At 36.7% G+C, this 13308-nt stretch overlaps 1 protein-coding gene across 32 annotated transcripts in view; it reads right to left on the bottom strand.

Moving 5' to 3' along the window:
- LOC137049274 (adhesion G protein-coupled receptor L3-like) overlaps positions 1-13308 on the bottom strand; it is a 425717-nt gene that overhangs the window by 106760 nt on the left and 305649 nt on the right. For all 32 annotated transcript variants that reach the window (XM_067427809.1, XM_067428692.1, XM_067428735.1 and 29 more), the window contains 2 exons: positions 11899-12002; positions 5037-5222 (listed from right to left, as the gene is read on the bottom strand). In XM_067427809.1, coding sequence (XP_067283910.1) covers positions 5037-5222; positions 11899-12002 — 290 coding nt within the window. The remainder of the gene's footprint in view (positions 1-5036; positions 5223-11898; positions 12003-13308) is intronic.

Genomic DNA, 13308 nt, shown 5'->3' with positions numbered 1-13308 from the left:
CCACACTCTGCTTGTAATACCTATGTCATTATACACATTTGTGTCCTCATGTGTCACAAAAACACGCCCCCCCCCCCCCCCCACACACACACACACACACACACGCACGTGGAAGGCATCTTGCACGACTAGAAAGCCTATCTTTTAGCATTCCGATTCTGCAAGTAACGTAACTGTGATGTCTGCTCTCAAATGGTATTAAATTCCATTCTCTGTGACAAATCATGTAAGAACAGTCTTATGAACAAATTAAGTAAAGAAATTGTTCTGCTTGTGCTCATGAATGAGGCTAATGTCTGAGGAAGAACTAGTCACTGCAGCCTTATGAAAATTAAATACACTTCGGCAAACTTTTAACGAGTGTTTTGACCCACTTAAGTATGACTTAAGTGAATCATTTTATGCAATTTCACAATCATTACCATTGTCTTTGAAATATGGTTAAAGTGTACTGCTGAATGTACTGACAAGAATTTATGGTAAAGTAAAATATATTTTAATGTAATTTTTAATGTAATTTCTAACTCCGATGGCTCAGAAAGGCCTCCATTGACACCAATGACATTTCCTCTCTCAAGACCCATAAAGGCACTAAAGACGTCGTTAAAAGCCCATCTCACTACAGTGGCTCTGCAATAATTTTATGAAGCAACGAGAATAGTTGTGCGAAAAAAAAACAAAAACAAAATAACGACTTATATAGTGATGGGCCCGATTTCAAAACAAAGATTCAAACTGTTGCAAATCAGTTTATCGATTCATGATTCAGATTGCAAATGTCATGTGATTTCAACAGTTTGGTGGTTTGACATGTGATCCGAATCATGAATCGATACATTGATTCATAACTAGTGATATGAAACCGAAAAAGGATCATGAAACCGATATTTATTTTTTATAATCAATACCGATACCGATTATTTGCATGTTTATGTGCCGATAACTGATATATATATATAATATATATATATATATATATATATATATATATATATATATATATATATATATATATATATATATATAGCATAAATAAAAGCATTCATTTTAAACTACAGTTTTAAAAAGTTTATGTGTTTAATAGACTAATAAAGAGTGAATATTCTCTGGAATATGAAAACATTGGTAAAGCTGATGTATTCGCTGGTTTCTTTATTTTTCTTAAAGAGTCAATCTGATCTAGTACGGAATCAAAATTAATGTTTGTGTCAGTCTATGAAATGCTGATGACCGAGCGCTGTTTTCATCTCTGCGTTTAACTTACATGTCTCACGGAGATAATAATCATATATCTACCAATACCAATATAGCTAACAATCATAATAATTCATTTTCGCGGAGCTGTAATTAATTTGACGTTTATTATAAAACATCGAATTGTTTTATAATGTTAAATGTTATATAGCAGACGTTAATATAATTTAAGGAGTTTTAAACGAGTCGGTCTTGTTTACATACTGTGACCAGATACCTATGGACTAGCCTATATGCTGGAGCAACAACTCGATGAGAGAACGGCGGAACGCGACTGAGCATAAACACAGAGGCCCTTTTATTAAAAAATAAGTTTGGCCCTTTTATTTCCAACATGCTCTCATTCATGGCTGTTTTATTTCATTCATGTGAAGTTACATCTTTATTGTGACATGATGACGGATTACCTGACTGACTCAGTGAGTTCGTCTCTAGTGCTAAGTTTAAACTAAATAACTATACATATCATCATCTCATAACATCTTATTTGAGGTTATCTCAATTTAATATTACTCTTATGTTAAACAAAGTTGATTAATTAAGGGATGCAGGTTATTTTACCTATGAACACCGCTGTTGATAATCTCCCTTCAGACGCAGTCTAAAAACGTCCACAAGATGGCACCATTTATCGGTAAATCCGATATTACAAAACCGATACCCGATTATAGGAAAATGCTTAAATATAGCTTAGATATCCGATAAAATGCTAAGATATCCGATATAGCAGTCGATATCTATTCATAACCGTTCAAAGCTTTGTTTTGAAATCGGCCAATCACTATACAATTCGTTATTTCGTGTTTGTTTGTTTTTTACACACAAAAACTATTCTCGTTGCTTCATAAAATTATAGAACCACTGTAGTGATATTGGCTTTGTAATGGCGTCTTTAGTGCCTATATGGTCTTGAGAGAGGAAATTACATTGGTGTCAATGAAGGCCTTTCTGGGCCATCGGATTTCAACAAAAATATCTTCATTTGTGTTCCGAAGATGAACGGAGGTTTAACGGGTGAGAGTGAGGAATTAATGACAGAATTTTCATTTTTGGGTGAACTAACCCTTTAAAAATAATTATTTAAAATATACTTTGAAAACATTTAATGTGACTATTACAAAGTGCATTTTTTTTTTTTTTTTGTACTTATTGTGTTAAGAAACAAAAGCTACGTTTCCACCACAGGAGCTTACCTCAGGAACTAGGGACTTTGGGGTTGTACTCTTTGTGTTTTGACTACAGGAACCAGAGTGCAACCACCATTTTTAGAAGTATTTTGCAGTGCGTGCAGTAAGAGTTGTTTGCTATTCGAATCAACAATGGGGTTAAAAAAAAAATGACAGATGGGCAGACAACGAAGTTCGGACTTTATTAAAGGGATACTCCTTTTTTCATATTAAACCATGTTATTCCCTTAACTAAAACTATTTGATACATACCTCTCTTGTCTCAGTGTGTGCACTTAATCTCTCTGGCGCGCGGTGACATTTTGATAGCATTTAGCTTAGCCCACTAAGCCCAGTTCATTCACTATTGTACCAAACAGAGATCAAATTAGCAGTACCAAACACCTCCATGTTTTCCTCTATTTAAATACAGTTACACGAATAGCTGAACGATCAAGTATGGTGACACAAAATAAAACGTGGCGCTTTTCTAAGCGGGTTAAAAAGGATAACTATAATGTTTGGTGGAATAGCACTTCTGAGAGTACTTTGACTCGGCGCAGTAAAAAGTCACAGCTAAAAAAACACAAACTCCCTCAAATCCCCCCTCACCCTCTCATTTCCGTCAAATAGGAGGAGAGGATTTTTCAGAGAAAAGAAGAAAAAAAAATTGTCAAAGTGCACCTTTAAGTAGCCATGTAATAAGCAGGATAATGCACAGTCAGATGTTCATTATCACAAGATAAACACAGACAGATTGGTCAGGATTCCAACATGAAGCAGATATTTTGTTCATTGCTACTGCACACTCTGTACTCTCTTTCTTCTCACATAACAGAATAATTTGATCGCAAATCAATATTTTATGTCCCTTCATTTATTTATCTGGCGAGTAGCTGTGTAATGAGCTTTGCACCAGGGCCCCGATCTCTCTGTCAGGGTTTATTTAGTGATAATGACCAGCTCGCTGTTCATACATTACTATTCAAGTATTATTTGTCTGTGAAATAATCAGTCCGGTTCTGACATCAAAGTCTACACACGTTTTCCACTCTTTTTCATTCAAGAGACTGAGAAACCAAATTGTTGAATGGCAGTGTATTGTTGTGTTATCATCGATTACTATATGCCACATAAAAACTAAATAAACAATGTATAATTGTTGTCCAGACTTTCTCTTCCTATAAGTTGAATTACATATGTTATGCCTAAAATCAAAAATCTGGACTAGAGTTCATGTTGAATCCAAACTGACATTTCTATTTATTAATGACTAATAACTGCACAAATGTAAAATGTATCATCACACAGCTCTATATATAAAGTAGTATATTATATCTGCAAACATATAGTACACTCATGATATATACAGTACTATATAGTAAAAAAAGTTAACAAATAATAACTGAGCTCAGCAAGGTATCAAATATGCAAGGAATTTCTCTGTGTGCAACGGTGCACTTCAATTAATTTTATAAAGTTATTTGTGTCACGCAAAGAGAAAAACACAGACTGCAAATAAATGACCAACACAGGCAGAGCGTGTGTGGGGCTGATCAAGGCATAGCCTTCTCCTGACGCTGGCTATAACTGCTGGTCTAGGATTGGTTTTCTCCATAATAATAGCATATTGTGTTTGCGTTCAAAAGAGCGGAAAGGTTTCTATTTACATGTTTTTCATCGTTGAGCATTATAGCAAATAACAAACATAACTGTTGATTTCTTGAACACAATAGTCAATCAGGGATGTTTAAGTTAGCACGGGTTCTGGACGCTTGCAAAACCACTCATTATAACAAAGTGTAGACATTATGTAAATAAGAGATTATGCAGTCAGCTTCATTTATTATAAGAGAAGTTTCAAGACGCAATGAACTAAGATGAGTGGCAGATTTTGATTATAAAGGGAGAGTGGTTTTTACTCGCTTCTTGCCTTGCCAAGTGTTGTCAATAGTCGCTGATATACCTGATGATTTTGGAGATAATTATGTAAAATGCAATTTATCATTGTGAAAGCGCAACTGAAAGCACAAGCTTTTGTGTTAGATTATGTTGTAATGCTACATAGCAAACCTAAACTGCTTGATTTTATTATTGTACAGCTTTTTATATAAAGTTATATGTAAAATATTTTGCTCACATAGAGATTGGAATACAGCATATTGAATCATAACTGTCTGATTGCTTGTATTATCACAAAACGTAAAAATTATTATCACCCAGGTCCTATCTATGGAAGCTTTTTCCACCTCAGAATAAAACACAAAAAGCTAATTGGGACTTTTAATTTTACAAATCTGCATTTATTTATTTTTTATGACAGATAAAAACTCACAATTGCAAGAAAATATAAGAAAAAAGTCAAAACTAACTTTTTTTAATGACAGAAACAAGAATAATATGCTAAATATGACTATACAACATGATATTAAAAGGTTACTTCCGCAATTTAGCATTCGGTTTTGTATCAGTAGAAACACGGGAGTATATTCGAATGATCGTCTCTTTGCTTTGGAACGTGTATATTGTGAAAAGCGTAACAGAAATAAACTGGACTTGACTTGGCATTTGACTGATAAACGTTGAGTTTATTTTATTGTTGTATAAACACAGTACCTTGTTGAGACTCCGGGCAGCACTGTCTTTTCCCCCAGGGGTGAGATTCCGGAGTTGGATGTCCAGCAGGTCAATGAGGTGGCCCATGGCCCGTACGGTGTAGGTGATGTCCCCAGCATGCATGTGGCCCTTGGTCTGTTCGGAAAGCTCACGGGAGATTATAGCAGCAGGCTCACCTGCTCTGATCTACAACACACACACAAACACACACACACACACTGTGAGTCGAAACTCATCACACATAGAAATGCATGTTCATAAGTTGTGTGTGTGTGTGTGTGTGTGTGTGTGTGTGTGTGTGTGTGTGTGTGTGTGTGTGTGTGTGTGTGTGTGTGTGTGTGTGTGTGTGTGTGTGTGTGTGTGTGTGTGTGTGTAGACAGTCACACTGTAATACTTTTCAGGGGACTCAACCGTCAAATTGCTTATTTACAGCTGTCTTTGCATATTAAGCTGGCATAAGAGATTCTGTTCATTATAAGACAATATGCACACATCACCTTTAACTAAACTTCACTACAAAAAAACAAAAACAAAAAAACACTTGATTTTTCATTGTTCATTTACACAAACCATCTGAATGAACTGATTTACTAAACTGATTATGCTGCATGAAAATGTAGCTTTCTGACAGTCAGCAAAACTGAAGGTGTTAGAATAAGTGTTAGTGTTCCTGTAGCTCAAACAGTAGAGCGTGACGATAAACAACACCAAGGTCATGGGTCATCTGATTCCCAGTAAATGCTTGAGAGATACTATGCATACTTTGAAAGTAATTTTTGATCAAAGTGTCTCAGGGATCACTAGCCCCAATATAGCTAAAAAAGTAATAATAATAATAAAAATATGTATAAATATATATATATATATATATATATATATATATATATATATATATATATATATATATATATATATATATATATATATATATATATATATATATATTTTTTTTTTTTTTGTATTAAAATATAAAAATTAAACCACTAAATAAATATAACTTTTAATACTAATACCATAAAATAAAAACTGTAGGCTATGTATTATTATTTTTATATTATTATTAATTAATAATCACTTTTTTAAGCTATATCGTTTGAGGTTTTATCTATAAAACTGCATCATTATATCTTTGTATTGATATTTATTTGAAATATAATTTTTAAGCTGACATACAAAAAAATACAAATAAAAAATTAATTTCTTACCGGATCATCTTGCAAGTATTACAGGTCCTTCTCAAAAAATTTGCATATGTGATAAAAGTTCATTATTTTCCATAATGTAATGATAAAAATTTAACTTTCATATATTTCATATATTCATTGCACACCAACTGAAATATTCCAGGTCTTTTAGTGTTTTGATACTGATGATTTTGGCATACAGCTCATGAAAACCCAAAATTCTCAAAATAATTAACATATCATGAAAAGGTTCTCTAAACGAGCTATTAACCTAATCATCTGAATCAACTAATTAACTCTAAACACCTGCAAAAGATTCCTGAGGCTTTTAAAAACTCCCAGCCTGGTTCATTACTCGAAACTGCAATCATGGGTAAGACTGCCGACCCGACTCTGTCCAGAAGGCCATCATTGACACCCTCAAGCGAGAGGGAAAGACACAGAAAAAAATTCTAAACGAATAGGCTGTTCCCAGAGTGCTGTATCAAGGCACCTCAGTGGGAAGTCTGTGGGAAGGAAAAAGTGTGCACTGAAAAAACGTGAAAAAAGTGAAAAAAAGTGAAAAAAAAGTGAAAAAAAAGTGAAAAAACGCTGCACAACGAGAAGAGGTGACCGGACCCTGAGGAAGATTGTGTAGAAGGACCGATTCCAGACCTTGGGGGACCTGCGGAAGCAGTGGACTGAGTCTGGAGTAGAAACATCCAGAGCCACCGTGCACAGGCGTGTGCAGGAAATGGGCTACAAGTGCCGCATTCCCCAGGTCAAGCCACTTTTGGGCTACAGAGAAGCAGCACTGGACTGTTGCTCAGTGGTCCAAAGTACTTTTTTCGGATGAAAGCAATTTTTGCATGTCATTCGGAAATCAAGGTGCCAGAGTCTGGAGGAAGACTTGGGAGAAGGAAATGCCTGAAGTCCAGTGTCAAGTACCCACAGTCAGTGATGGTCTGGGGTGCCATGTCAGCTACTGGTGTTGGTCCACTGTGTTTTATCAAGGGAAGGGTCAATGCAGCTAGCTATCAGGAGATTTCAGCAAGACCTGGCACCTGCTCACAGTGCCAAAACCACTGGTAAATGGTTTACTGACCATGGTATTACTGTGCTCAATTGGCCTGCCAACTCTCCTGACCTGAACCCCATAGAGAATCTGTGGGATATTGTGAAGAGAAAGTTGAGAGACGCAAGACCCAACACTCTGGATGAGCTTAAGGCCGCTATCGAAGCATCCTGGGCCTCCAGAACACCTCAGCAGTGCCACAGGCTGATCGCCTCCATGCCACGCCGCACTGAAGCAGTCATTTCTGCAAAAGGATTCCCCACTAAGTATTGAGTGCATAACTGAACATAATTATTTGAAGGTTGACTTTTTTTGTATTAAAAACACTTTTCTTTTCTTGGTCGGATGAAATATGCTAATTTTTTGAGATAGGAATTTTGGGTTTTCATGAGCTGTATGCCAAAATCATCAGTATTAAAACAATAAAAGACCTGAAATATTTCAGTTGGTGTGCAATGAATCTAAAATATATAAAAGTTTACTTTTTATCAGTACATTATATGAAAATAATGAACTTTATCACAATATGCTATTTTTTTTAGAAGGACCTGTATAATACTAATATGTATGGCTGTTTAAAATTATTTACTGTTTTAAACTTATAGTGATATAAACATAGAACATATATTTACTTAATTTATTTATGGAAAACCACAGGGAGACCTTAAAGCTTCTCTAAATAAATCTTTGGGAATTTTGGGAAGATGGTGGGTGTATGTTGTGTTTTTAAGCAACCCTATAGAAGTAAATTAATGATAAATATCTTTGAAACAAAAAAGCATGATGAATTGCACTAATAATAATAAAAAAAAGCATTATATTAACATCTTGGGTTACTTGACTGTAACCCTGTTCCCTGAAAAAGGAAATAGATGTGGCATATTCACTAGGGGAACATTCTGTTTGTCCGGTTGTCAAGCATGTGTGATGTTGTAAGCTCTGACGTTGACGTCATTAGAACGTGAGAGGCTATAAACAGACGCGAAACAGGTATGCCTTGAGGAATCAATTTGTTTAAAAAGATGCTCTCCGGACACCCCCCCAGTGTGGCAATGAAGCACAGCATCTCGTTCCCGCTTTTTCAGGGAACAGGGTTATAGTCAATTAACATGAGACGTTGTCTTTCAAAAGCTACCCTCAATACTGTGAATTCATACGCTATGGGAACGAAAATACCATCGTCAATGCACTGGGAAGTGTCTGGACTCTTCAAGGTTGTGAAGTGTGTGTGCATGAATGTCAAAGAGGTCTAAGACATGAACTGTCGACTCAAGGACACGTGAGCCCGGAGTAGCAGGAATATACAAAATATGATATGAATATAATGTATAAATATAATATCTCAAGAATGTGTGCGAAGATGCCTCAGCTGCCTAGCTCCACAAATGAAGCTGGGGCGATTAGAGGGTGTTTTCCCAATGGAGCCCTGTCTATCCAGCCTGACAAGCCAGACCCACATCAAGATGTTTGGTCTGGAAACTCACCAATGACAGGGCTCAATTTTTGGAAAATGATTCGTAAGACCGCCGTTCGCCAGCTTCTGTGTTAACTAGTAGAACGCAAGCGCAACTCTGCTGTCATTATGTTAAGCCCTGCCCACCAAGTCTATAAACGATGTGATTGGCCTGACCAGAGTTTGTTTTTTACAGCTCAGACGTGTATTGAGAGTTGCTAGACGACACTCAGCAGATTAGATTTGCTGCTGCTAGGGTGCGTCTAGATTTCTAGGCTACTGTCTATCAGGACGTGGCAAATAAGGCAGCCACAAATACCCAAAGAGTAGTGGGGCATGTGCCTGCTGACAACGTTTCCTGCAGAAACTCCAGCACTGAAACAATCTGTACGGCATGCAGTAAACCATCTTTCAAAGGCACACCATTTAAGGGTATTCATTCTTCTAGCGGAAGGGACCCTGTCACTCTGAATAGTCTATACCACATCAGCTGGAAGCCCAGCATCTTTTAGTTGGTCCCCCTCAGGGTAAAACGTGAAGGTTCCAAAGTTCGGGCCGGGGATGAAATATTGTACCCTGCGCATGAGACAGAAGGAATCCTGATCAGAATCGCCCAGGGCGAGCCGTCGAAGAGGGATATTATCTCTGAGAACCAAACTCTGGTTGGCCAACGAGGTGCCATCAATAAGAGGAAGACCCTTGTTAATGGACCTTGATGGACCTTCATTTTCAAAAAAAATATTCAGTCTGTTTGGCCCTTTTGGTGCTTTTATTTTGATGCTTGACCTTTGAGATAGTAGCATCACTTCTAGTAATTAATTAGCTATTGTGTGTAAGGTCAATAGGTCAAATAGATGAACTGATCTCAACGGCAGTATTTTACATTGCACATTCTCTGCAGATCAAATCAACCTCCTGTGCTTCTCTGCAAGAACTGGGCAAAGATGTAAGAATCAAATGACTCTTGACTTCCCAAAGAATACAGCTCTGTTCTTTTAAGTCAAGGCAAAAACATGAGCGTAGACGAGAGGCACACACACTTGCATTGAGTTTAATCAAAACACTCCTCCAGCTAAAGGAAGCAATGTGTTTATTTGCTAATGAGACACAACAAGATGCTGTCTTCTGGGCTGCCTGCCGGCTCCACACACAAACACACACGCACGTGCGCTAATGCACGCACGCACACACATGTATACAAACACTGCATTAATTTCCCATTTGGAAATGTGTATTGATATGAGTGAACAGCACCTTCACATGTGTGGTACAGTTGACATGAACAACAAGCAAAAGGTGCTAGGAAAACATTATTTGTAGCTGTCTATATAATGCTAAAGGCTACTCCTCCTTTAGCATCCACTTTTTATACTTCATTTTTGTAAAAACAAGAACTTTAAAGTGTTTTTTAGAGTAGGACTTTTTTTTTTTTTTCTTTTTTTATTAAAATTAGGCCATGATTTACGCACCCTCAAAATAATTTATATGAAAAATGTCCTTATTTTTCAAAGCTTTATAATGGCAGTAAATGGTTATGTCATTTTTTGAAGTCCATAAAAGTGCATCTATCCATCATATAACTGCTCCTCTGGGCTCCGAGGGTTAATAAAGGCTTTCTGAAGTGAACTGGCTAATTGTGTAAGAATATTTAAAACTTTATAGACTAAAATAACTAGCTTCCGGCAGTCAGTGGTGCACGAGTTGACTTGCGCTAAAAGATTAACCCTTGAGCTCTTGATGCATGCGTGTTGACGAACGCAGAAGCAGAACACTAAAATCCACTTTGAGTTGGTCTGAACTGCCTTACAGTCAAAACTAAAGTCTGAATGCATCTGGTTGTCAAAACAACCACATACCGTAATTCCTCAAATAAAAGCCTGTGGTCAATTAAACGCTGGGCCTCTGATAGTGGCCGGGGGCGTGGTCAGCACAAACAAATTAAGGCTGGTCTTAAATAAAGGCCAGGGGAAAATGAGTGGATAATCTTCTAAATGCCTTTAATTTAATGTGCATTCAAGTTCATCGTAATGTACAGTAGGGTTGTGCCGTGCCGGCTGACCAACATCACGATGGAGCGAAACCATCATCATGCCACGCACCCTGTTGTGTGTCTTGGACACTATACTCTCAAAGAGCACTGTCCTTCGGATGAGACGTTAAACCGAGGTACTGACTCTCTGTGGTCATTAAAAATCCCAGGATGTCCTTCGATAAAGAGTAGGGGTGTAACTCTGGCCTCCTGGCCAAATTTGCCCATTGGCCCCTGTCTATCATGGCCTCCTAATAATCCCCATATACTGATTGGTCTCCTCTCCACCATAAGCCGGTGTATGATGAGCGTTCTGGCGCAATATGGCTGCCGTCGCATCATCCAGGTGGATGCCGCACATTGTTGGTGGTTGAGGACATTCCCCCTTCTAAATGTAAAGTGCTTTGAGTGCCTAGAAAAGCACTATATAAATGTAACTAATTATTATTATTATTATTAAATAATTTAAATACATTTGTAATCACACATTTGTAATAATGAATTTACAATTTAGTACATTAAAATATATATTTTTTAAATGTAATATCGAATAGCATACTAGTTAAAATTATAATGAAGTACAAGTATGTTAGAGTAATGTTTTAGTAATGTTTTAAAGTAAAAATTTTGACATTATGAAGGACACTTTTTTAAAGTGCACTTAAATGTGTTAAGTAGTCACAGAAGTGTGATTTCTTCAAGTATGCTTAAATGGCATTTTGTTTCATTAATATTATATAATCTAAAAGTATTTATCAGTGTGTGTGTGTGTGTGTGTGTGTGTGTGTGTGTGTGTGTGTGTGTGCGTGCGCGTGCGCGCGCGCGAGTGTGTGTGTGTGTGTGTGTGTGTGTGTGGTCCTGGTATTCCTTACTTAATAGGCACCAAATGCCCCCACAAGTAATACCAGAAAATGTTGACCTTGTGGGGCATTTTTCTGGTACCCATTAGGCGAAACAAGCTTATAAATCATACAAAATTATCTTTTTTGAAATTATTACATAGCAGTTTTTTGTGATGGGTAGGTTTAGGGGTAGTGCTAGTGTAGAGGATAGAATATACCGTTTGTAGAGTATAAAAACCATTACATGTATGGAGAGTCCCCATAAAACATGGAAACTGAGTGTGAGTGTGTTTCATAAACCTTCTGGTTGATGATGTTGACCCATGTGGAGGTGCAGTTGCTGAGGTCGGGCCCCTGCTGGTCCCACAGTCCCTCGGGACCCTGACAGGCAAACAAAGCCGTTCCTGCACAGAGAAGTGTGGCATTACTGCCTATCACTGTTGAGTGTTCATATCATGCTTTGTTAGAGGAACATAAACACATGCACAATAACATTTAAAAGTCCCGTCCTTCACTGCTGCATCCAGAACTGACAAGAAACGCAGTGATCAAACGTCTGTGATCATAAAAGAATGTGTAATTACTTCCTCTGATGGAGATAAAATCACTGCAGTGTGTGTATGTGTGTGTGTGAGAGAGAGAGAGAGAGAGAGTGAGTGAGTGAGCGACAGAGAGAGAGAGAGATGTAACTACAGCCAGATGCAGATGTGTGTGTGTGTGTGTGTGTGTGTGTGTGTGTGTGTGTGTGTGTGTGTGTGTGTGTGTGTGTGTGTGTTCGTTCCCTGGAGTGCATCGGTAAAGGTCAATTAAAGCTCATGGTGGGAGACATCTCATTCTTGTCTCTAATTAGAAGGACAGAAAGGAGAAAAAATGTCATATTCTTCCACTCGGGTGACTCTATCAGCACTCAGGTGCGATCACTCACAGACACACACATTCACACACACACACACAAATGTCCTGCTGCTGCCAGACCCAACAAAAACACTAACAACAAATCTGATTAAAGAAACACTAATGGTAAATAAACAAATACATGCATTATTAACACGATAACAATCAATATAATACCTCTGCCAAATCATATAGTCCATTATTCACAATATAGGGGACTGTTTATAATAATAGTAATGTTGCAGTAATGTTTTAATCATTGTAAAAACAGCAAATTATGTTACAATATTTTTTTTAAATCTATTATTTATTTGAAATATTATATATATATATATATATATATATATATATATATATATATATATTCATTCAATATACAGTAATGTATGCAATTTATTTTGTATTATTTAGTTTAGTAAATTACAATTTTTAAAAGTAAATAAAAAACAAACTTTTTATAATGAAAATTGTTACTTTAACTTTTTATCAATTTAATGCATCCTTGCTGATTAAAATAATTAATTTATCAAACTTTTGAAAGGTAGTATATATATTAGGGTAGGGCATTAAAAGAAAATCAATACAATTCTAGTATTTGTTGTTGCTGTTTGATTGATAGTTTATGAAGATATATATATATACTTTTTTTATTTTATTTTTTTATTTATTATATGGCCAGAGGACAAATCCTCCAAACACAGCTCCAGTCTGGCACTTTGAAAACTTCAAGAACAAACAACTAATCATGAAGAAACTGCCAATCACCTGAAACCATGGAAACCAGCCAGTCTGCAGACTGGAAATGTTTTGATAAGA

The sequence above is a fragment of the Pseudorasbora parva genome, chromosome 1, assembly GCF_024679245.1.
Source record: "Pseudorasbora parva isolate DD20220531a chromosome 1, ASM2467924v1, whole genome shotgun sequence".
Taxonomy (NCBI): domain Eukaryota; kingdom Metazoa; phylum Chordata; class Actinopteri; order Cypriniformes; family Gobionidae; genus Pseudorasbora; species Pseudorasbora parva.
The sequence above is the reverse complement of the archived record's forward strand: the minus strand, read 5'-3'. Positions and strand labels throughout refer to the sequence as shown.